Source organism: Myotis myotis, unplaced genomic scaffold (genome assembly GCF_014108235.1).
Source record: "Myotis myotis isolate mMyoMyo1 unplaced genomic scaffold, mMyoMyo1.p scaffold_m19_p_11, whole genome shotgun sequence".
In the NCBI taxonomy this organism is placed as follows: domain Eukaryota; kingdom Metazoa; phylum Chordata; class Mammalia; order Chiroptera; family Vespertilionidae; genus Myotis; species Myotis myotis.
In genome coordinates, this window is record NW_023416315.1 from 51,307,375 (window position 1) to 51,331,561 (window position 24,187).

The following is a 24,187-nucleotide window of genomic DNA, read 5'->3' on the forward strand; positions in this document are numbered from 1 at the left end:
CTTTAAGAAGGTGATCCAGGTGAGGCCGGGGCCCCGCCCCCAGCGCCGCCCCCGCCCCCCGCCCCCGCCCCCCCGGGCCTGTTTGGCTCTCTCAGTCCTCGCGACCTGGGCCAGCCGTGCGGGCCACTGTCCCGGGTCCCGGCCCCGCGCCATGGAGTGGCGCTGGCCCCTGGGGCTCGGGCTGCTGCTGCTGCTGCTGCTCTGCACCCCGCTGCCCCCGGGGGCGCGCGCCAAGGAAGGTACAGACCCCCGCCCCGGTCCCCCCTCCCCTGGCCCGGCTGGCACCCTCCTCCCGGAGTCGGCATTCCTCAGGAGGCCTCTCCGCGCGCCCCTCTCCAGCGCTCCCGTTTTATCGGCCGCCAGGGCATCGACTGGCCAGGCCGATCTTTGGTCTTTGACCCCAAACAGCTGCTTTCACGGGCCAGTCATCCCCGCCCCCGGCTGGGCAGCAGTTTGCGCCTGGGGGTGGGGTGCGAGGAGCAGCGTCCAGACCCCCACCCCCAGCATTGCGGGAGGGAAGGGGGGGCGCTTGTGCCCAGACAGTCACAGCCTCAGTTGCCCAACCCAGAGATCGGCACCCTCTGAAGTCCGAGGTGGGAAGTCGCCTTATTGTCAACCTCAACCGGGCGACAGAGAGACCTGCGGCTGGGGGAAGGGTTGGAATTCGGGGTGTAGGGGGGTCAAGTCTTCCAGCCCTGCTACCCCAACTTCCTAGACTCAGAGCTGCGCCTTGTACCCCACTCCACAACCCCAGTCACAAGCAGAGCAGACCCTTTGCCAGTGGTGGGAGCCTCCTACCCAGGAACCACTACTGAGGTTCCCTTTCCCCACTCATGACCCCCCAGGGGCTGAGCAACTGTCTCACCCATGCACCGTTCCATCTGCAGCCATGGCTCCCCCGCTGAGTGAGAGGGTGCAAGTCGCCTGTAGCAGTTCTTCCCAATGCTGCCTGCCTTGACTTGGGTCAAAGATCCAGCCCTCCAACCCTTGTCCCACTTTGCCTTCCTCCTGTCACACTCTCAAGGACAACGGGAAGTTCTCCTTGGGGCTCTTCACTCCCCTAAGCCTCAGGAAGTCCAAACTGTCAGAAACAGGGTGTGGGAGCCTGGGGGGCTGGGGGCCCAGAATGAGGAATGTGTGCTGCACTTGTGGGGCCTCCTCCCCGTGGTGACAGGCCTCTTTCCTCCCCACCTTCAGTCACTCTGATGGACACGAGCACCGCACAAGGAGAGTTGGGCTGGCTGCTGGATCCCGAGGATGGGGTAAGTGTCAGGGGAGGGGAGGCCTTAGGATGTCTCAAGGCTGAGGGCCAGTGGGAAATGGGGTGGAGAGGTGGGTGGAGGAACAGAGAAAAGAGCAGGAAAAACTGGAAGTGTCTCCTCTGGGAGGGGGAGGGAAGATGACTCAGAGAGCCTTTTGAATGGGAAAAGGGGGGTGAGGGGGCCATCAGGCTTCACCCCATGGAGAATGCTTCAATGCCTGGCTTCTCCCCTCCCTGCCCCAGTGGGGGGTGTGTGTGGGGGGGGGGGCGCTGAATACCTCTGAGGACCATCTGGGGAGAAACAGGACCATCCTGGGGATGGCTGAAATTTAAGACAAAACAGAGAAGTATCTTCAACTGAGGTCCATTCATCCCTATGGAGTTGCACAGATAGGTTCCAAGGGGTAGAAGTGTGAGTGTGTGTGTGTGTGTGTGTGTGTGTGTGTGTGGATTTTTTTTCTGGAGAGGAGAACCAGAGTTTTCATCACATTCTTCAATGGGTCTGTGGCTCCCCAAAATTAGAAGCTGCCTCAGTAAAAGTCCCAGAGTCTGTGGTACTTCCTCCATCCTCCCCAGTGCAGGCACACCATGCATTCTAGCTGTTTAAGTCTGCTCCAAGTCCCTTGGATAGTCCTAAAACCCAGTGAGCAGAGGTAGGATCTTGTGAGTCCCACAGGACACCTTTTGGCCTCTCTGCAAACCTGTCCCTCTGGAACCGTGGGAAGCCAGCCCAGGTGCCTCAGCTTCCCAGACTCTCGCCTTAGGTCTCTCTTCCCTCTGGTCCTAAACCCTGTTCTCTGGGTACCCCCTTTTCCCTTTCCTAGTCCAGTAGGAATCGGCCTCTGTTTCTGGGGTTGGTGTGACTTGCATTCTTTCCCTCTGGGTCCTAGGGTCCTGGCTCAATCTCAGCTCTCCCACAGAGTAGCCTGTAATTAGAATTAATAGTCTAAACCATAATGTATCCTACAGGAGGGGCTGCTTGGAAAATCCTGGATTAGGCCAACCCTAATAGGCGCCTCATCTCATAAACCAGCTAATCACTCCACAATGAGGGCTATAGGTCCACCTGCTGGCTCCCACTAGGGCCTTCGCTGTGCCCCTGCCACCTTCACCCAAATAACTCTTCCCTAATTGGGCCAGAGGGAAGCCAGGTGCCTTTCGAAGCTCAGGCTAAACAGCACCAGGAGGGCAAGAAGACAGCAGCGGTTACACACTCCCACTGTCTTGCTTGTCCTCTCTCCTTCTCATCTTTTCAAAACACACACTGAGGTCCAGGCTCCCCAGAATGTACCCACGTAGCAGCCAGCAGTGCCTGAGTGATAAGTGAAAGGATCCTTGTGGCTGATCCTGGGCAGCTGTTTCTTCCTCTTGCTCAGCTCACCGCTGGAACTGGGAGAGGCAAGTTACAGCTGGGAACATCTGCTTCTCCTGGCTCCAGCTGCAGGCGAGCTAATGAGCTGCGCATTAACCACCCACCACCCTCCCACCTGCCCTCCACCACATGCATGCCTTACACTTGGCTTCCTCATCACAGCTGCCTCTTACAAACAGGCTCTGGTGCCTTCTATCGGCCCAGCTTCAGTGCTTCGACACCCATTGCCTGTGAATTACCTAGCATAATGCAAAACTCTGCTCCTGCCCCACGCATCCCAAATTCCTAGTTTCTTGCCTTTTCCCAGAGCTGAGAGTAGCCATGAATGCCCCGGCTTTATAATGGAGTGAAAGCCCTTGGGAAAGTGAACTCTCTCAGGTAAGGGTCTCGTAGTCTCTTCCCTATAAAATAAGGGGTTTCAACCAAAATACAGATGTTTGGAGTTTATTTCTTACATTCATACAGCAGGGGGGATACTTACAAATAGCTAATATTTATTTTAAAGAAAGAATAATGAAATGGGAGACTTGCCTAACCACCAGAACATACTATACAGCAACTATAATGAAAGCATGTGTCATTGCACAAGAATACTCAGGTCAATGGAACAGAATAGAAAGTTCAAAAAACAAGTCCACATATATGAGATTTTAGTATGATAACATTGGAATTGCAAATCAATGTGGAAAGTATAAAATCATCAATAAAATGACAATTGTTTGTCTGTAGTTAAAATAAAGAAGGCAAAATTACATCTCCACTTCACACTATACACAAAAAATAATAGATTCTAGAGAGATTAAAATCTAGACCTAAAAACCAAACCTACAAAATTATCAGGAGAAAATATAGACTATCTTTATAAGTTTGGAATAGGAGAGCTTCCCAAACAAACACATCTCCAAAATCATAAAGGGAAAGATTATAGATGTTATTATAGTAAAATGTTAAATAATGTCAACATCAAAGATACTATTAGCAAAGTAAAGTGGTGTGACAGACAGGGAGAAACTATTTGAAACATGCATTTCAAGAAAATGATTAATGCCTATAATATTTTTAAAAAATTCATCCAAATGAACAATCAAAAGATAATAATAGATCACCCCAATTAATTTCATTATAAATACATAAATAAAGCAGTAGAATATCAGACAACAGATAATTGCTTAAAAATACAAATAGCCAGTGAATAAAAGAGAAATGTATAACCTCTCAAAGAAATGTAAATTAAAATGGCAAGAAGCTGTGTCCTGTCCATAAGATTGGCCAAAAGTAAGAAAATTATTAATATCTAGTGTTGATGAGCTTTGGAGAAATGAGCCCTCAGGCATTGTTGGTGGAAGTATAAACTGATAAAGTCTTTTTGGAGGACAGTTTGGCACTATCTTATGAAATGTGTTTACCCTTTGATACAGCAGTTCTATAGAGTTTTGATAGAAATCTGTACATGGTTACTAAAAAACAAAACAAAACCCTAGAAGCTACTTAAATGTGCAACCATAGGCGAATGGTTAAATAAATTCTGGTACATCTATACAATGGACAATTATTTTATGGATTGCTAAAAAGAGTTAGGTAGATCTATATATACTCATGTGAACATTTTTCAAAAAGCAAAAAGCAGCTTAGAGAATAACACATGTATGTTTAAAAAAACACATTTATGTTGTACACACATAGTAAAACATTCAGACACAAGCATTCAAACCCGCTGCCGAGAGTTCACATGCTTGTGGGGTACTGAAAACTGTGAAGTTTTACTCCAAGTTGTTAAGAATGGCTTCCTCTGGCAGTGGGGTGAATAGATGGTAGAACTTTCACTTTTTAGTATATGCTAATTTTCGTCCTTTGACTTTTTATAATAATCACATAAAGACATAATAATTAATAGCATAAACTCAGAAGCCTAGAGGGCCTGGGTCCACATCCCAGCTCTGCCTCATAATAGCTGAGTGCCTTGGGCAAGTCATTTAACTTGGCTGTGACTCAGTTTCCTCATTGGAAGTGCTTACAACTGTGACTAACCCATGGGAAGCATGATATTAGAACTAGCCATTATTAACAAAGTTTAAAAATTCTTTTAATGTAAAAGAAATTAAGGGGGGAGGATGTCTTAGTTGCTGATTTCAATGGTGGCCATTCCTGGAACACATGTTGGAAGGGGTGAGATTCCCTTATTATTATTGTTTTTTAAAATATGTTTTTGATTTTTTTTCTTTAGAGAGAGAGAAAGGGAGAGAGAGACATCGATGTGAGAGAGAAACAAATCACCTGCCTCCTGCACATTCCCCAGCGGGGATCAAGCTGCCACCTGGGCATGTGCCCTGACTGGGAATTGAACTGGTGACTCTTCAGTACATCAACCAACTGAGCCACACCATTGAGGGCAGAGATTCCCTTATACAGAAGAGTTCTTTTTTAAAAAATATATTTTATTGATTTTTACAGAGAGAAAGGGAGATATAGAGAGTTAGAAACATCAATGAAAGAGAAACATCGATCAGCTGCCTCCTGCACACCCCCTACTGGGATGTGCCCGCAACCAAGGTACATGCCCTTGATCGGAATCGAACCTGGAACCTTCCAGTCCACAGGCCGACGCTCCATCCACTGAGCCAAACCAGCTAGGGCGACAGAAGAGTTCTTTGCTGCCTCCTGCTCTCTAAGTAGGCAGAAAGGCTTTGTGAATAAGCTTTTGCTATAAAAGTCTGTCCTTGCGGTACTTTACAGCTCTACTGATGAAATAGGTCAAAATTAGTGTTCAGACACTTGCACCTGGGGTGGGCTAACAGAAGGGACAATGGCTGGCTAGGGAGGTAAAAGGGGTATTGTATTGCCTGTCTTATATCCAAATAAATCCACGGCCCTAATACTTAACCTACTATCCTGGGGATGAGGGGTGGGGAGCAGGCAGGACAAATAGCATGAACCTGGGGGACTTTGACACTGACCTCCCCACCGTCAGCTCTAGAAAATGGGGGTTTGGGGAGCAGATGATGACTGGGAATGTGACTTTGACTTGCCTCTGGCAGTGGAGCAAGATGCAGCAGATGCTGAATGGGACACCCCTCTACATGTTCCAAGACTGTGCAGTACAAGAAGGAGGAGACACTGACCACTGGCTTCGTTCCAATTGGATCTACCGGGGGGAGGAGGATTTTCAAGTCTTCGTGGAGCTTCAGTTCACCATGCGGGACTGTAAGAGTTTTGGGGAAGCCGGGCCTCTAGGCTGCAAGGAGACCTTCAACCTTCTGTACATGCAGAGTGACCAGGACGTGGGCATTCAGCTCCGACGGTCCATGTTCCAGAAGGTACTTTCACTCCTCAGTGCCATTTAGGTCCTGACCCTGCTCCCTGCCTCACTCTTTTCCATGTGCCCACTCAGCTAAGAAAAAGAGAAGGTGCCAGAAACAGGAAGAGGGTCTAGGTGTCAGATAATTGAAAAGACGGTGGGACTAGAGTTTGGAGGAACTGGATTTGAGTGCCTTTTTTGCTGTGTCCTGATTTTGAGTGCATTACTTCTCTGAGCTTTGGTTTCCTTGTCTTAACATAATGATCATAGTGCCAGCCTCGTTGATTGCAGAAGCTTTGCAGGCATCCACTGAGATAACAGCATGGTGGAGGCAGGGGAGAGGTGTTTCAGCTTCTTCTGTTAGTATCCACGACGTCCTTGCACACCCCATCCCCATGAGTATTGTTAGAGTGGTGTAGGAAGACAGTCCTCTGCAGGCTCTCTCTCGTGTCACCCCTTCCTTTCCTACTCAAAAAAATATGCTGAAGTGCGGAAGGGTTAGGAGCATATGATTATAGGATGTGCTCATATTTGTTTCCCAAAGAGATGATGCTGTAAAGTTTGTTTTTAGTACTAAATTAGTCCTGACACACTTTATACCTGATCACCCCTTTGCCACTGAGGTGGGGCCACAACTTCAAATAGCGGAAGTGATATGAGCTGTAGCCCCACTGCCTAGGTTACAAACCCAGCTGTGTGGTCTCAGCAAGGTCTCGAACCTCTCCTAGCCTTGGTCTCCTCAGCGGTTAGACGGGGATGGCTATTCATCCCACCTCAGAGGATCATTGTTGTGAGATTGTTCCCCTCTGCCCCCACCTTTTTCCCAGGTCACCACGGTGGCTGCAGACGAGAGCTTCACCATTCGAGACCTTGCATCACGCTTGGTGAAAATGAACACCGAGCGCTGCTCCCTGGGCCTCCTGACCGGCCGCGGCCTCTACCTCGCTTTCCAAAACCCGGGGGCCTGCATGACCCTGGTGTCCGTACGGGTGTTCTACCTGCGCTGCCCTGAGGCTGTGCATGGCTTAGCCCAGTTCCCTGACACTCTGCCTAGACCTGCCAAGTTGGTAGAAGTGGCGGGGACCTGCTTGCCCCACGCCCAGGCTAGCCCCTCAGGAGCACCCCGCATGCACTGCAGCTCTGAAGGCGAGTGGTTGGTGCCAGTGGGGAGGTGCCACTGTGAGCCTGGCTATGAGGAAGGCGGAGAGGGATGCCATGGTAAGGAGACTCAAGGAGGTGGTGACAACCTGCAGGGACTTGGAGGAGGGAGACACTGTCCAAGTTGCCAAGGGAGGGAGGGAAAGAGATTATTTAACTGAGTGAGTGTCTGAGGGCCCCAGAGAGACACATGCAGGGGTGTTTCCACTGCAGGGATGGGGGGAGGGTGCGATTCTACCTGTAAAAACATGGGACAACCGCAGCTCTGTGCATTCTCTTTCCAGCCTGCCCAAGTGGCTCCTACCGGGCAAATGTGGACTCACCCCATTGTCTCAAGTGCCCCCAACACAGCATGGCTGAGTCTGAGGGGGCCACCTTCTGTACCTGTGAGAGCGGCCATTATCGAGCCCCCGGGGAGGGCCCGCAAGCGGCGTGCACACGTGAGTCCTGGCGCAGGGCCTGGCCATCTGTGAGGAGGTGTGAGACCCTTGCTCAGCCCGGGTTAGGCTGGAATTGCCCAGAGCTGATCAGGTACTGGGCACTGAACCAGTCACTGCAAGACTCTCCCCTGCCCCTGCTCCTTCTGGAAGAAAGCAGAGCCAGAGTAAAATTTCCTCAGCAGTAGTAAAATTTTGTGGTGGCCTTTGGAGGACTTCAGAATTGGGGTGGTGGGGAGCCAGCAGCCTGGGCTCCTACTGATGGCCCCTCTTCTCCCACAGGTCCCCCCTCAGTCCCTCAAAACCTGAGCTTCTCTGTTTCGGAGACTCAGCTCTCCCTGCATTGGGCACCCCCAGCAGATATGGGGGGGCGCCAGGATGTGAGATACAGCGTGGGGTGTTCTCAGTGTCGGGGAGCAGTGCAAGGTGAAGCCCCCTGCCAGCCCTGTGCGGGAAATGTGCGCTTCTCCCCCGGGGCCAGCGAGCTCACCATGCCTGCTGTGCGCGTCGAGGGCCTTGAACCCTACGCGAACTACACCTTTCACGTTGAAGCCCACAATGGAGTGTCAGGGTTGGGCAGCTCCAAGCCCGCCAGCGCCTGGCTCAGCGTCCACATGGGGCACACAGGTGAGGGGCCAGGGGAGGGGTTGGCCCCAGAGGAAACCGCAAGAGCACATGGAGGGGCAGGAAGCCATTGAACAGCTCCTCGAGTTATTTCCTCTTTCTTTCCAAATGCGCTGGCACCCTCTGGACTTACAGAATCACCACCAGGCCTGTCCCTGAGGCTGGTGAGGAAGGAGCCCAGGCAGCTGGAGCTGACCTGGGCGGGGTCCCGACCCCGAAGCCCTGGCGGGAACCTGACCTATGAACTACATGTGCTGAACCAGGTGAGGACACAGCTGAGAGTCTCCATGTCCATGCCCTGCACACCCCAACACTCTACCCTGGGGTGCAGGATGGCTCTCTTGGGACAAAAGCCCACACAGAGCCCTGCCATGACTATTTGCCAACCCCCCCCCCCCCAATTTGCTCCCAAGACCGCCCCTCACCTCCACCATGTCTGGCTCCGCCCAGCCCAGTCAACATGAGTCCCTTACCCACAGGGTGAAGAATGGTACCAGATGGTACTAGAACCCAGGGTCCTGCTGACTGAACTGCAGCCAGACACCACGTACATCGTCAGGGTCCGAATGTTGACCCCGCTGGGCCCTGGCCCTTTCTCTCCTGACCATGAGTTTAGGACCAGCCCACCAGGTGGGTGGCTCATCCTTTGTTCTGCTCCAAGCACCTGTCGTCCCAGGGAGGCTTCTGGGACCCTGTTCCAGTCAGTGACCCTTCCTCTCTCTCTATGCACACGCGCGTACACACAAGCTCCACACTCACGCAGAAGCTGCTTCAGGGGAGACTCACACCAGCCCCTTCCCATGGTGATCACACACACACCTTCCGACTCTGGATACTTCTGACACAGCACCCTCAGATCTCCTAGAGCAGTGGTTCTCAACCTTCCTAATGCTGCGACCCTTTAATACAGTTCCTCATGTTGTGGTGGCCCCCAATTTCATTGTTACAAATTGAACATAATTAAAGCATAGTGATGAATCACAAAAACAATATGTAATTATATATGTGTTTTCCAATGGTCTTAGGCGACCCCTGTGAAAGGGTCGTTTGACCCCCTAAAGGGGTCGCTACCCACAGGTTGAGAACCTCTGTCCTAAAGGCTCAGTGAGTGCCCAGCCGCAGGCAGCACAAGCCAGACCCCTGAGGGCAGCCCTTTCCATGCTCGTGCTCTCTCTCACACACCTGTCTCCCCGGGCTTGCCCCTCTGGCCTTCATCCCCCTGGACTCTGACCCCTAGACTTCCTCACCTGTGTGCCACAGTTCCCAGAGGCCTGACTGGAGGCGAGATCGTGGCCATCATCTTCGGGATGCTGCTGGGCGTGGGACTGCTGCTCGGGATCTTTGTCTTCCGTTCCAGGTGCTACTCCTGCCCCTCCCCAGCCACCATCCTGGGTCCCTTGTCTGGCAGAAGGCCTTGAATGCAGCCCCAACGACCCTCCCACCCCCTAATACCAAAGCTCCACTGTGCCCCCACCTTCACCCTGCACCCTGGGGAAAACTCAGCCAAGGCCATTGGGCCCCTGATGCAGGACCACGACCCTGAATAAACTGTCCACACCCCCACCCCACCCACAGGAAACGTCGACAACGACAGCAGCAGAGGCAGCTTGATTGTGTCACCAGTGTGAACAGAGGTGAGCTAGGAGCAGCTGCGCGCACGTGTGTGTGTGTGTGTGTGTGTGTGTGTGTGTGTGAGCGTGTGCGCACTTGCATATACGTTGGGAGGTGCCCCTGGGATAGAACCGAGGAACCCAATTCTGGGGGCACAAGTGAGCTCTATTGTCTTTAGGCTTCTTGTGTTTTGCTACCTAATTAACTTTGGTTAATTAACTTTGTACTGACGGTGCCCCAGAGGCTCTGTGCAATTACCTGTTAGCTATTGGTGCCACTGTACCAATACCCGGGCTCTAGGCAGCCTCCCCCACCCTGGTCTGGGCTGAGGCTGGGCAGAAATGGGATTGCTTGACAGGCTCCCTGAAGTCCTCCAAGGCATATGGGCTTCCTGCTGGTCACCTCATTAGGTGTCCCCAAATAGGGGGGTCAGCAGTCCATCCAAGTAGTGGGCGGGAGTGAGGTCTGCCTCGGAATGTGAACGAGGCGTGAGTGATTGCAGGAGCATGGCAAGCAGGGGCCAAGCTGGGGCGAGGAGGAAGGCATGTGAAGACTGGGTCAACGAGCCAGGGGAAGGCTGGGGCACTTGAGGTCGTGAACACTCTTGGGTCTGGGTTCTGGCCCGCTGCTCTGGGCCTCAGAGGGCGAGGACACAGGAGCTTTGCGCATAGACAGGAGGAAGAAAAGCTGGCTGTGGAGGCTTCCTTGCTGAGGATAGAGACTTTCTCCCACTTCAGCCAAAACAGGGCTCCTCAGGGAACAAGAAGAATGAGAAATCCGAGGTCTGCTGCCAGCCCCTCCCCCCATTACTCCTGAGCCCTGCAGTTGGTGCTCCTGTGGCCGAGCCTTCCCTATTCTCCCCGCAGGGGACAAGCAGAGGCTGAAGCCTTACGTGGACCTCCTGGCGGAACCCATGTCGTATGAGGACCCTGCCCGGGGGGCCCTGGACTTCACCCAGGAGCTGGATCCAGCCTGGCTGATCGTGGACACTGTCATAGGGGGAGGTGAGCTCTGCTGTTTCCTCTGGGTGGCAGCACAGAGCCACTTCCTTCTGGCCTTCCCTGCAGAGCCCTGCTGGCCTCTCCTCTGGCCCCAGAGCTCCCAGATGAGTTCCTCTCTGCCCGACCCTGTCTTCTTGAACTGCTGTGGTCACGTACAGCCCCCTTATTGAGTGTCCTGGAATAGCCCCACCTCATACACAGCCTGCCTCTGTGGTTATGGAGCTTTTGATAAAGATCATTAGACACATCATCCTTGTCGATAGGGGAGTCACTGTGTCCAGGATCAGACTCTTCTCAGATGGCTCCCAAACGTGGGAGAGGTTCAGAGCCTCCCTCACCCCACATTCTACCCCAGCAAGGCCCAGTGTCCTTGGGCTGCCCTGATCCCTTGAGTCACCAGGGGAAATGGAACTGAGCAGAGAACAAAGCTTGGCAGTGTCCTTGCTGATTGTGTGGCCACGCCAGCCAAGCTGGTCCAGAGGAACTTGTGGAAGAGAGTGGCAATGGGCAGCCTCTCTAGTCACTTGTGCTCTGCCCTTGATGAACACACCCCAGTACCACAGAACAGCGCCCACTGACCCAGCATTTACAGAGCATCTACTGTTCTCCAAGAACCATGCTAACCCAGGAGACAGTGGGTTAGCTGAACAGGTTATAGAAATGTACTTCTCTCCTGGACTCCTGTCTCCTTCCCCAGGAAGTATAGCCTAGCCCAGGGGTGGGCAAACTTTTTGACTCGAGGGCCACAATGGGTTCTTAAACTGGACCGGAGGGCCGGAACAAAAGCACGGATGGAGTGTTTGTGTGAACTAATATAAATTCAAAGTAAACATCATTACATAAAAGGGTACGGTCTTTTTTTTCAATAGTTTTATTCATTTCAAATGGGCCGGATCTGGCCCGCGGGCCGTAGTTTGCCCACGGCTGGCCTAGCCCTTGTCCTAGAAAGGGCATACCAGGTTTCTGATCCAGAGAAGAAAAGAGAGCTGGGGGACTAGAGGATGTCATCCATCCCCCTGATAGTGCACTGGGCCATGATCCTGTTTCTTTTTCCACCCAGGAGAGTTTGGGGAAGTGTATCAAGGGACCCTGAGAATCCCCAGCCAGGACTGCAAGACTGTGGCCATTAAGACCTTGAAGAACACGTCTCCAGATGGCCAGTGGTGGAACTTCCTTCGAGAGGCAACAATCATGGGCCAGTTTAACCACCCACACATTCTGCACCTCGAAGGCGTTGTGACAAAGAGTATGAGGATTGGTCTCCAGGAGAGAGGGTTGAGGGGAGGGAAAGGGAGGAGGTGAGATCACAGGAAGTGGAGGGAAGCTGTTTTGCCAAGGGTAGAAAATCTGGTTCTGGTGGTTTTGGATGGAGATGGGGATGCAGGCTTCCATGGTGACCTGCTTTGTGTCTCAGGAAAACCCATCATGATCATCACGGAGTTTATGGAGAATGGAGCCCTGGATGCCTTCCTGAGGGTGAGGAGGGCAGAGGACCAGCTGGGAAGGGGGGTGCACCATGAAGCCCTGGGTATTGACTCCTGGTCTGGGAAGAGGCAACCCTGTCCATTCCCTAACCCTCCCCGTCACCCTGCTGCAGGAGCGGGAGGACCAGCTGGTCCCTGCACAGTTGGTGGCCATGCTGCTGGGCATTGCATCTGGTATGACCTACCTCAGTGACCACAATTATGTCCACCGGGACCTGGCAGCCAGGAACATCTTAGTGAGTCAGAACCTGTGCTGCAAGGTATCTGACTTTGGCCTTACCCGTCTCCTGGACAACAAGGATGGTACCTACGAAACTCAGGTGAGAGCCCTTTATTCACCATATACACATTTGCACACACTATTTTATGCCATGCATACAGGCACTCCTCTACAACAAATACAGGACGCATGCTCCTGTGGACACAATGACTTCATGGTGGCCGTCCTTCATGACCTGAAACATATCACTTTTCTGTCCTACATGCCCTATTAGGGAGGAAAGATCCCCATCCGTTGGACAGCACCTGAAGCCATTGCCGATCGGATCTTCTCCACGGCCAGTGACGTGTGGAGCTTTGGGATTGTGATGTGGGAGGTGCTGAGCTTTGGGGACAAGCCCTATGGGGAGATGAGCAATCAGGAGGTGAGCCCGGGTACTCCTCCCAGTGGTCTTCTCTCCAAATCCTCCTATGGATCTTCCTGCACATATCCTATTTCTTCTTCACCCCTAGTTTTTCTGCACTTCTGTCCCCTCTGGTCCCCTTTGCCTCACACCCTGTTTTTACTAGTGCTCAGGGGTGAGGATGAGGGAGGTTAGAGGCTCCTTTGCAATGATCTTGCATGAACAGAGATTTCTTAAGGGCTGTCAGGTTAGCTTCCTACCTCGGGCCTCCCTCTCCTCTCCCTTGCTGTAGGTAATGAAGAGCATTAAGGATGGGTACCGGCTGCCCCCTCCTGTGGATTGCCCTGCTGCTCTCTATGAACTAATGAAGAACTGCTGGGCCTACAACTGTGACCATCGGCCCCACTTCCACCAGCTAAAGACACAGTTGGAGCGATTGCTGAACACCCCCCACACCCTGCGGACCATGGCCAACTTTGATCCCAAGTAACCACGCTGGGGAGGACAAAGGGATTTAGAGGGCAGATCTAGAATGAAAATGGGCATTCAGCCACATCCACCAAGTGCTGGGCCTGCAAACCTCCGGACAGAGTCCAGCATAGGAGGCATAACCGCAGTGTGCAACCCGGGGGAGTGGCCACCTTGATGAAGATTTGGTCCCACCCTTGACAGCTGTAGTTTGATAGAAGACAGGAAGCAAACAGTGAAATGGGAAGCAAATATAAGCAGGGCTTACACCGGACACCTGCCCCAGGGAGCTTGGTCACTTAGATTGGGGTGGGGAAGACAGAAGTGATGTTAAGTGATGGACAGTAGACTGAGTTTCCTGACTGTGAAGGGCAGCCTTGTGGGGTCTGGAAAGAGTCCCAGATCGTGTGCCAAGCATGGGTTTGGGGAGCTGTGGGTGGGCTGATTGCAAATAATGTAGGGTGACAACAGCACCCAGTTCAGGAATAGTGGTCAGAGATGAAGCTGGAGAGGTAGGAGGGTCAATACAAGGAAGGTCAGTACAAGCTCCGCTAAGAAGTTTGGACTTTATCCTGAGCACAAAGAACTACTGACCAGTTTTTAAAAAACTGCCCATGAGAGGAACATGGTCAGAATTGCATTTTACTAAAAACATTGGCAGGATGTAGAGAAGGAACTGGTGGGGCCAGGGAAGGTGGGGGAGACGGGCAAGGCCGGACTTCACATGCTTTATCGGGTAAACCAGCCCTGGCGTACTGGCCTCTGTATCAAACCACCATATATAACCTTGTTTCTGGGAGAAAATGTGCTCCAAGTTCCAACTTTTGCAACTATCTTTTGGAGCACAACTCCCTCGTACACTGGAGACCGCATGTGCTAATCTTTCTGGAATGTTGGATATGTTTCCCCCAGTAGATTTACTTTGCTAATGGTTTTTGGCTCTGGCTGGCTTTCGTACAGGAACACTCATTGTATTGTGGGTGTCAGAGTGCAAGAGTAACAGCCAAGGTTGGAGGTGGCAATCAGGGCTGCTCCCAGAACTCAGGGGACCACCCTGGAGGCAGGACCACACCCGGGCCCAGGCCTCTGCTCCTTCTCAGCTGGGATAGTTGATACATTCCCAGAACTGGCCACTCCAGTGGAGATGGGCTGATGGTAACTTTGTGTTGGAACTTTTCGGGGCTGCCACCTCCCCCATTACTGTCAGCCTGCCCTCTGCTGTGAGTGCACCAGGAAACAGGCCAGGAAATGGGTTCACAGACAATGGCCTGGCTAATCCGCAAAGTCTAGATAATCTCTGTGCCCAGACACCAATTTGAATGCTGGCCCCAGATGCTCACAGGCTAGGCCCAGGTTTCAGGAAAGCAGAAGACAGCCCTCCCCTCCCCTCCCCTCCCCTCCCCTCCCCTCACATGACTAAGGTAGTCCCCATCCCATCCCACAGGGTAACCCTTCGCCTGCCCAGCTTGAGCGGCTCAGACGGGATCCCCTATCGAAGCGTCCCCGAGTGGCTGGAGTCCATTCGCATGAAACGCTACATTCTGAACTTCCGCTCAGCTGGGCTGGACACCATGGAGTGTGTACTGGACCTGACGGCCGAGTGAGGACCCCGGGGACCCGGCAGGGGAGGGTTGCTGGGGTTTGAGCCCGCATACTCACAAACCCCTTTCCTTGACCACAGGGACCTGGTGCAGATGGGGATCACGCTGCCAGGACACCAGAAGCGCATTCTTTGCAGTATTCAGGGATTCAAGGACTGAGCCCTCCCCTCCCCGCATCCTGTCCTCAGGAAGCAAGGATGGGGCCAGGGTCACTCAAGTCCTTTCCCTCAGCCTACCAGGCCTTGGTGCTGCTCCGGCCCACGCTTCCTTGAGGAACTTGCCTTTGGAGCCTGGGAGCCTCTTTGTTTTCAAAAGGGAGGTTGGGGTATAAGTAAAGTCATCGTGCTGGGAGGAGGGGTTTAATATATATATAGGTACACACATATATATTTTTATAAGTAAACAGGAGCTGAATTTTCACCTGGACCCCTGGTTTTTTTTATCCCTCAGTCTCCTCCATCTATAGCACAAGAGTCAACTGCTAAGAATTCTGGAAAACAAGGTTTTTTATTTGTAGCTGTAGCCACAACCTGGCAGCACAGTAGCAGGTAGGAACGTCCAGGTCCAGGCTAGTCAGCCCAGCCCAGCCCAGCCCAGCCCAGCCTCCCCGGGGCTCAGGGGACTCGGCCCTCAGCAAGCAGAGTAGAGGCTGCTGTGGGTGGGGGTGAGGGTGGGGGTTGGGGTGGCAGCTGAGGCATTTGTGCAGCAGTGAAAGCAGCAGCGCTCAACCCGACCCACAGGTGGGGTATCTGAAGGGTGGTGAGAGGTCCCTGCAGGATGGGAGAGGGGACTAGAAACCCAGAACCGGGACTCTGCATCCTGGGTTCTGTTGGGGCCCTGGGTCAGGGACCTTGGGATACTGGGTGGGGTTTGGAATGGAGGGAGGGGCTAGACAAAAAATAACCCAGGGGCGGGGCCAGTGGAGGAGCAGGGTGGTCTCAGTGTGGGTCGTCCGCTGATGGGGAATTAACTCCCAGTGAAGAAGGGGCCAGTCCTCACTCAGGTCTGGGTTCTGGCAGTGTGGCACTTCCGGCAGAGCACATGGCCATCCAGGGGGAAGCAGCCATTGTCATCCGCCTCAATGGATAGAGCCTTCCCACAGTCCTAGGAGAAAGTGGAAGAACTCCCTGATGGGAAGGGCCCCTGTGCACCCCACACACCCCCACTTTTACATTAGCAAGGCCAAGTGCTTCATAGCTCTGAACTGATATCCTCATTGTGCCTCCCCACCCCCATTCATCCCCCACTTTCACTTTTGTCCCCTAGGCATCCAGTACAAGGATGGTCAGTGGATAGAGCTGCACCCATCCCAATAAAGGATATGGGGCCATTCCCACATGTCTCAACTCCATCTGACTCTCCTTTTTTCTGAGTCTCAGTGAGCCCCCAGCTTGGTCACCACAAAGCATAGCACCCTTCCCTACCACTGCACAGTCTCCTATCTTGGTTTATCTGAAACCCCACAACCCCCTTCCTGCAGTGACCAAAGCATCTGGGCTGGGTGGGCCTGGGCACTGCCACTGGCCACCCTCAAAACTGCAGGCTGGCACTGCTCACCACCTGGCCAATGAATAATGTCTCCACACCTCCCAGCCCTCAGGCCCCAGGGACACTGACCTCACACTTGTAGCACTTCATGTGGAAGTTCTTGTCCAGAGCGACCACTCGCACAGTCTCCTCCCTGCCAGGCTCAGGCATGATGGGCTCTGCACAGACAGAGCACCTGGGTGCGTATTGCCTGGAGGGCAGCAAGGTGGTACAAGTCAGGATGTGGGAAGAGGCACCCGCGCTCTCACCAGAGCACAGGGAGAGCAGACGGCGGTGGCATGGCAACAGGAAGATTTCTCTGCCCATCTTTCCCACATCTCAAGGTAGAGGAAGCCCAACAGAAAGGCCTAAGACCAGCCACCCGCCTCTCCCAAAACCCCACCCGCCCCAAACCCACTGCCACCAGGTCCTCACCCTATCACATTCATCCTGCAGAAAGCACACCCAGCGGAGCCCTGCTGGTCCCATCCCTGGACCCCTGACCCTAGTCCACCCCTCACCACACAGGTGTCTCTGCCCGACTGCTGGGAGGTACAGAGGGACACGAAGCCCTGGCCACCCAAGGTGCAATCCTAAAAAATGCACACCTCAAACAGAGGTGGGAGCCAGATTCTGTGGGGTCCCTGTACTGCCCTCTAGCTATCTTACAGGATTTTGCTGCTGGCCTGAGAAAGTAGCCACCTTGTAAATTATTTCTAGGGAACCAGAGTTCCTAACAACTGACCTCCAAAGGAACATCTACAACCTGGCCTGTGTGAAATGAAGTCACTCCAGCAGATGTCTCCGAACCCAGAAGAAGCTTCAGTGAGCCAAGGGCCAGGGGACTGGCCAGGAGCAAGACTTGCTACCTAGGTCTAAGGCTCCTGGATAGCTTAGTGACTCCAGTAGTTCTCAACCTTCTGGCCCTTTAAATACAGCTCCTCATGTAGTGACCCAACCATAAAATTATTTTCGTTGCTACTTCATAACTGTAATGTTGCTACCATTATGAATCGTAATGTAAATATCTGATATGCAGGATGGTCTTAGGCGACCCCTGTGAAAGGGTCGTTTGACCGCCAAAGGGGTCGCGACCCACAGGTTGAGAACCGCTGGCTTAGTCCACATGAATTCGTCCCTGCCATCTACAGATAGAACATGATTGCCAGAAAACCAGGGGTTTGGAGCTGTCTTGGGATCAGAGGGGCAGCCTGGTGGCTCCCAGGCAAACCATGGTTGGCCCCAGAGAAGCGCCCAGAGGTAGTGGTGGGTCCTCACTTGTGGTAGTCAGGGACGCAGTGGGGCCGGTTGGCCTGGTCCACAATGAAGGAGGTGCCCTCCAGGGGGCAGGCGCAGACCACACAGGTGAAACACTGAGGGTGGTAGGCTTTGCCTGTGGCCCTCAGCATGCGGTCAGTGATGGGCTGCCCACAGGTGTTGCACTTCTCCAGGGTGTCCTGAGGAGGGAGCAGCAGGAGATTGGCAGGGAACTGTACCCAACAGCCAGCTGCCAAGGCAGGTCTCCACATGTCCACACCCCAACCCCTCGCTGAGCCCCAGAGTGGCCCTCAGCCCCAAACCTGACTCACAGTGTAGCAGCCCTCACAATATGGTGCTCCCTCCACGCTGTAGAACTGCTGTCCTTGCAGCTGCTGCTCACACTGGTGGCAGGTAAAGCAGGTGATATGGAACAGCTGTCCCAGAGCTCGAACTGCGGGCTGCGCACGTGCCAGGGGCTGGTGACACCGGCCACAGGATTCTGGGTAGGCCAAAGAAGATAAATAAATAGGAGTCAGCTGATCCCTCGAACAGGGAGTGGAGCCACAGGAGTGGCCAGCACAGTAATGAAGGGGGGGGACAGATATCCCAGCAAGAGGGCGGTGGGCTCACCACTGACGGCCACGTTCTGCCTCTGAGGATGCTCCATGTCCTGCATGAGCTGCTGGGTCAGCTGCTCCAGCTCCTCCACCTCCTTCAGAGTCAAAGGTCCTGGGGCCCCAGAGGAGCGCACCTGAAACCCCAACACTCTCTTTAAACCCTCTAAAGGGTCACCCCCTCCAAGCACATTCCCCAACCAGCTTACCCACTTCCTTCCAGGAAGGACTAACTCCCCTCCCATTTCCCAGATGCTCAGATTTGACCCTGAAAGCTCCTCACGACCCCTCCCAGACCCCAGCACCACTCGAATAAGGGGGAGGGGATGACCTTCCACCCCCTTTGCCCAAACACCCCTGGGCAGCCACAGACAGGCCAGAATGACTGAGCGGACGAAGGCCACGCACACAGCAGCTCAGGTCACTGAAGCACCGAACATACCAGGCCACGCATCAACTCCACAGAGCATGCTCGGACATGGCCCCCCACAGGAGAGGTTGGCGCGATGGGCTGCGCACCCAGGTACGCACACACCTACCCGTCCCGCCTACTGCTGAGCAGCCCTGTCAGCGTGAGGATACAACACAGGCAGGAATCACAGGTTAAACCCCCCTGTGGCCGCCCAGCCCCCAGCCCTCCACACAGAGGTCCAGGGTCCCTCCTGACCTCACTTCCTCCCCTGGAGGCCTCAGAGAAGGGCCAGCCCACAACTGGAGATCCCACTATTTAGGGGATCCTGAGAGAGCTTAGGGAGGGGGGTGGGATGAGGTTAGGGGGCACTGCAGGGACCCCGACAAGTACCAGGAGGAAGTGCCACAGGCACTGTCTGACTCCACCAGCATTACCATGAGACACTTCGATAGGAACGCTGGTTGGTCTTCTGTTACTGGAGAAGTCCACGTAGGACTGTGGTCACTGAAGGTTCTGCCTGCCCATGCCTTCATTCCCATAACACCTGGAGCCTCAGTCTCCCAGCTACCTCCTCCCACAGCCACCTTCCCCCCTCAGCCTGGGCCCCACCACCCTCACCCCTCTGCATCCAGAGCTGTGCCTGCCTGGAGATGCAGACACACAGAAGGCCCCATGACCATCTTATTTCTACAAGGCTTTCCCAGCCCCTCTAGCCACCCTGGGCCACCTCACTTATCTGGCCCAATCTCAGCCCAGGCCACACCACCCACCCGCTTCCTGTTTCTGCCTTCAGGCTACAGAAGTAGGCATAGAGGCTGCAGAGTGAGTTCACAAAACACAAAACACAGCAGGACCCTTGGTGACCTCAGCCCCAGTCACCCGCAGCTCGGCTGTCTGGCTTTTGGCTCCTGCGGGTTCCCAGTGGCCTTCCTTCCCCACAGCAGCTGTTTCAAACCTTTCCATCCCCTCGAGCCCCTCGCTCTCACCAATTACCTCACCTCCTACACGACTGAGAAGATGGAAGCCGGCCAGCTCGAGCTCCCTCAGTGTTCCTCTTCTCCACAGAAACACTGTGGTGACTCTGTCCTTGCTCTCCGGGAATGCCACGGCAGGGGGGCTGTCACCCCCTCTCCTCCAGACTCCATGGAGCAGCAGCCCCTGCTCTCAGGCACCTCTAACCCCCCTGCACCAGCTTCTTCCTCTGGTTCACACACATACCTGAGCCCATCCCCTAACATGAAAAAGCACACACACACACACACACACACACACACACACACACACACGCCCTGCCCTAGTCCATCTCTGCCAACCCTCCAGAGCAGGCCACTCTGGAAACTCTGTTTCCTCAGTGCCCATGCAGTCCACAACTCCTTTCATTGTCCCCACCAAAGGGCACAAATGGACCACCCCACAGCCTTCGGTGACTTCCAAACAGTCAAATCTGTGACCTTCCTGTGGTCCTCATCCTCCTCAAACCTACCGAAGGGCTCCTCAGCCATCACATCTGTCCCCCAAGATCCCACCCCGACATGATGCTCCTCCTTTTCTGCCATTGCTCCCCTCCCACCTGACCAGCGGGCGCATCACCCAGGTTCCTCCCAGGCCCGCAGCTCCTGCTGTGCAAGCACCCTGGGCTGCTTCAGTACCACTGCCCCGTGACAACCTTGAGTCCCGGGCCTCTCCTAAAACCCGGCCCTCCATTTCTAACTGAGTGACAGTTCCAGCTGAAGGAAAGTCCTCCTGGAGCCTGTTGCTCAATATGTTGACAGCTGGACCCCTCCTCTTCCCGTCCAAAGCATTTCCCCTTCTGGACTTCTCTATTTTGTCAGCATTACTGTCATTCATTCCCCCCACACACACCCAGGCATTTTTTACCCCTCCCAACTGCTTATCAGTTACCAGGTCCTTGAGGCATTTGCTTTGACAGCTCTTACCCCACTAATCTCCTACCTCTAGTACACACCTCTGCTGTAAACACTATCCCAAAAGCTTCCAAAAGCATGGCTGTCACAGGTCCTCCAACCCACTCACACACTTGCCAGATCTGACTGGCTCCCTCGAGCTCCCACCTACCTCTCTGTGGCTCTATAACTTCCCAGAGGAACCTTCTACTTTCTAGTCTCCAAACACTCTGGTGTATTTGTGCCCTTGAGTTTTGCTCATATGCTATTCCCACCCCAGTGTCCTTCACTCTCCTCTCTGGATTCTTAAGTCCGACCATCCCTCAGAGCACACCAGCACCAGGACGCCTTTCCTAACTGGCCACCCCATGTTGACTCCCTGTTTGGAGCTTCTGTAACACAGAATTCTGCACAACTTATGGGTCCTTGGCGTCTCCTCCTGCACTACCCGTGCCTGCACACACAGAGACAGACACTCCTGCTGTCCATTTACTCTGTCGCTGGTTGGACTAGATGACCATCAGGGTCCCTTCAACTCAGATGCTCTTGTCTCCTGAACTAAAAGGTGGGAATGTGAATTTTTCAATTTGGGGCACTCATATGCTAGACAAAGACCCTCAGCACTTTCTATGCGTTAGCCCCCTTGATCTTCACAACCATTGTATGGGGTGGATAATGTTATTTCAAGGACAGAAACAGGCTCAAAGTTCACCTCACTTGCCTAGGATTTTGTGAGATGGGAGCTGGGAATTCTATCCCAGGTCCAGCTGACTCCCTCAGGCTTAACCTCTTTGAGAGATCTCTTCCATCCTGAGCACAGAGCACAGTGCCTGGCACACAGCAGATGCTGGCTCAGCCAGTGCAGCCACTCTTATCACCCCCCAGGCAGTGAGAGTGCTCAGAGAAAGAGAGATTAACTCAAGAATCCAAGAAGGGGGGAGAACCAGGGTTGGACTGGTGATGAGGTCATCCTCCCCTCTAACATACTGGGGAAGGGGGAAGGGATGGTCCATCAAACCCTCCGCCTAATTCAGAGCCTGTGCTGCTCCCACTCCCAATCAGGCCACACCCAGCCCCCCCACCAGTCCAACCCTAGAGGCTGGAAATTCCTATCCCACCATCCCCACCCACTCATCTTTGCCCTCATTCTCTGGCTCCTGACTTATCCCCTGTCCCCAGCACCCATGTCTCAGCCTGGTCCTCCCACCCTGCCTCACCTGGTTTTGATTTTGAGCCGGTGTGGGCACTGGGTGCTGCTTCTCCTGCACACGGGGCTTCTCCCGTTGCTGAGCATAGGTGAAGCTGGGGGGCTGAGGGGAGCCTGTGCCAGTGGAAGAGGGAGCTTGAGGGGGCCCTAACTTTTGATTGGGCTGTGGCCCAGGTCCACCTGGGGCTCCAGGGCTGAACTTGGAAGCCACAGGAGTAAACTTGGGAGCCACTGGAGAAAACTTAGGGGCTGGAGGTGGGGCTGGGGGACCTCGAGGCTGACTGTTAGCCAAAGGCACAGGCTGGGGCTGGGGCTGGGGCTGCACATGGAGCTGGACCTGAGGCTTGGCCTGGGGCTGGGGTTGGGGCTGCACATGGAACTGTGCCTGGCTCGGAGGCTGAGGCTGAGCCTGGGACACAGGCTGGGAAATAGAAGGGGCCTTCCAAGGAGGCAGGGGTGCTGTGCCTGCAGCTGCAGGCTTAGTACTGGTCTTGGAAATGAATGGAGTGGAGACGGGTGGGGGTACATATCCAGATGATACCTGCAAGGGGAGGGGGAGAGGGAGAGAAGTGTGGTTGGAGGAGGGTGCAGCCCTCCCCAGTTCTGTCCCCACTCCTTTCCTCCTCTCCAGTTCCTTACCCGGGCTTTGAAGGGATCATTCCTGGTCATGTCATCCAGCAGTGAGGACAAAGAGTCTATCTCCAGATCAATACTGCTCACCTTCTCCCTGGGCTAGAAGGTCAAGGGTCAGAACACCCATCCCAGTCCCCCATTCCCCCATCAGGGGGGAGGTGCGGAGGAGGTCAGAAAGGACCCTCCTCTCCTTCCTGGGGGGCTGGGGGGGAGGTCCCGGTTTAGCTGCCCCTCCCAGACCCCGTACCTGTGGTGGGAGCGGGATGGGAGCTTCGGGGCCCCCCCCCTCCTCCAGTGGAGGCGGTGGGGAGGGAAAGATCTCCTCCTCCAGAGGTGCAGGGGGAAAAGGCTCCTCGATCGGGGGAGGGGGAGGCGGGAAGGCACCTCCCAGGGCGCCCTCCGTGTCCTCGCCATCCCCAAGGAGGGGAGGAGGTGGTAAGGGAAGGTCTGGGGTAGGAAGGAGAAAGAGGGCAGTCAGCAGGCGCCCCTCTACCCCATTCCCTAAGTTCCCCTCCTTCCACAGCCCTAACCCCTCAGCCAAGAACTCTCAAGGGTCCCGGGGCGCGCGGGAAGGAAACGGGGGAGCATGGGGGCTCCGCGCAGGAGTGGTGCAGCTCCCGTTACACTTCGGAAAACGGACCCGGAGGCAAGATTCGTGCCCCACATTCCCACCTCCCACCCCCAGGCGGGGACTTGGACCGGTCCCAGGAGCCCTGGCTCCCAGCCACGAGCTCCGCGATGAGGTAAGAACATCTGCTCGGGACAGGGTGGCTGCGCCCAGCCCCCTCCGCGGCAACCTTTCCAAACACCCCCAACCCCGAAGCCACTGCCCCCAGCGCGGCGCCCGCCCCAGACCAGCCCCCAGCCCGGCCGCATACCTTCCGGGGGCGGCGGCGGAATCTCGCCCACCCGGCCCATCTGTGCGCGCTGGGCCCCGGCGGCCGGCAGAGGCTCGCTGTCCCCGGGCCGGAAAGGATTCACTTTGGGCTTCGGGGCCACCACCGGGGCGAACTTCTTCTGCGGGGCGTAAAAAGCCGGGGCCGAGACCGAGACCGAGATCGCGGGAGACGGGCGGGGGGCCGCCATGGCCAGGCCGGGCTGCTGGGCGTGGGGGGCCGGGTTCTGCGGCGCCAAGCCGGGCGGAGGGCGTCCCCGCGTGCCCTCCCCGCGAGCGGCTCCCCGCTCCTCACCGCGGGCCGGAGCGTGCGCGCCGCGTCTCCGTGGCCGCCTGGGAAGCCGGGTCCGCGGACTCTGCGTCCTGGTCCCGAGCCGCCTCTATCCTGGCGGGGGAGGGACGCGGAGCAGGGGGAGGAGAGAGGGGCGGGGAGAGCGCGGCGCCCAGACCATACAAGGAGCGGCCCGGAGAGGGGGGCGGGGAGAGCGGGAGGGCCGACGCGGCAGGAAACTCCCCCAGGAAGGGGCCCAGGTCTTGCCCCCGGGCCACAGCCTCCGTCAAGGTCCTCCCGCCCCGGCCCCCGCCCCCGCCGCTCGGCCCGCCGAGGACCACCCCTCCCCGAGCACAAGCCTCTGATGTCATTTCCTGACTTGCCCCCCTCCAGGCCCGACCGGCGGTGCCCGAGGTCTGACTCACCGTCCCCACTCCGGGATATGCCGGCGAGGTCAGTCGGGTGTCTCCGAGGTGCCGAAGCAGCCCCTTTGCGCTCCACCCCGACTCAGCCGCCTCCTCTCCCGGCC

General features: G+C 55.1%; 2 protein-coding genes across 5 annotated transcripts; one reads left to right on the forward strand and one right to left on the reverse strand.

Moving 5' to 3' along the window:
• Positions 1–16,281, forward strand: EPHA1 (EPH receptor A1). Of its 4 annotated transcripts, XM_036328464.1 has the most exons (19): positions 87–239; positions 1,198–1,262; positions 5,669–5,947; positions 6,756–7,146; positions 7,371–7,526; positions 7,806–8,150; positions 8,283–8,410; positions 8,627–8,777; positions 9,408–9,504; positions 9,723–9,781; positions 10,625–10,762; positions 11,820–12,005; positions 12,174–12,235; positions 12,357–12,563; positions 12,738–12,887; positions 13,159–13,352; positions 14,779–14,934; positions 15,016–15,483; positions 16,202–16,281. In XM_036328464.1, the coding sequence occupies exons 1-18, from the start codon at positions 152–154 to the stop codon at positions 15,092–15,094; spliced, it is 2,931 nt and encodes a 976-aa protein (XP_036184357.1). In that variant the 5' UTR covers positions 87–151; the 3' UTR covers positions 15,095–15,483; positions 16,202–16,281. The 4 variants fall into 4 exon arrangements, with proteins under 4 accessions (XP_036184358.1, XP_036184357.1, XP_036184360.1 ...); XM_036328465.1 differs by lacking the exons at positions 87–239; positions 16,202–16,281 and adding an exon at positions 1–19 and having other exon boundaries at positions 15,016–15,355; XM_036328467.1 differs by lacking the exons at positions 7,806–8,150; positions 16,202–16,281 and having other exon boundaries at positions 15,016–15,355.
• Positions 15,424–23,924, reverse strand: ZYX (zyxin). The gene is made up of 9 exons (XM_036328468.1): positions 23,371–23,924; positions 22,740–22,939; positions 22,499–22,591; positions 21,870–22,400; positions 18,353–18,473; positions 18,052–18,221; positions 17,741–17,919; positions 16,553–16,673; positions 15,424–16,039 (listed from the first exon to the last, which is right to left on the reverse strand). Exons 1-9 carry the CDS (start codon positions 23,576–23,578, stop codon positions 15,935–15,937), a joined length of 1,728 nt encoding a protein of 575 aa, XP_036184361.1. The 5' UTR covers positions 23,579–23,924; the 3' UTR covers positions 15,424–15,934.
• Positions 23,925–24,187: the final 263 nt, after the last annotated feature.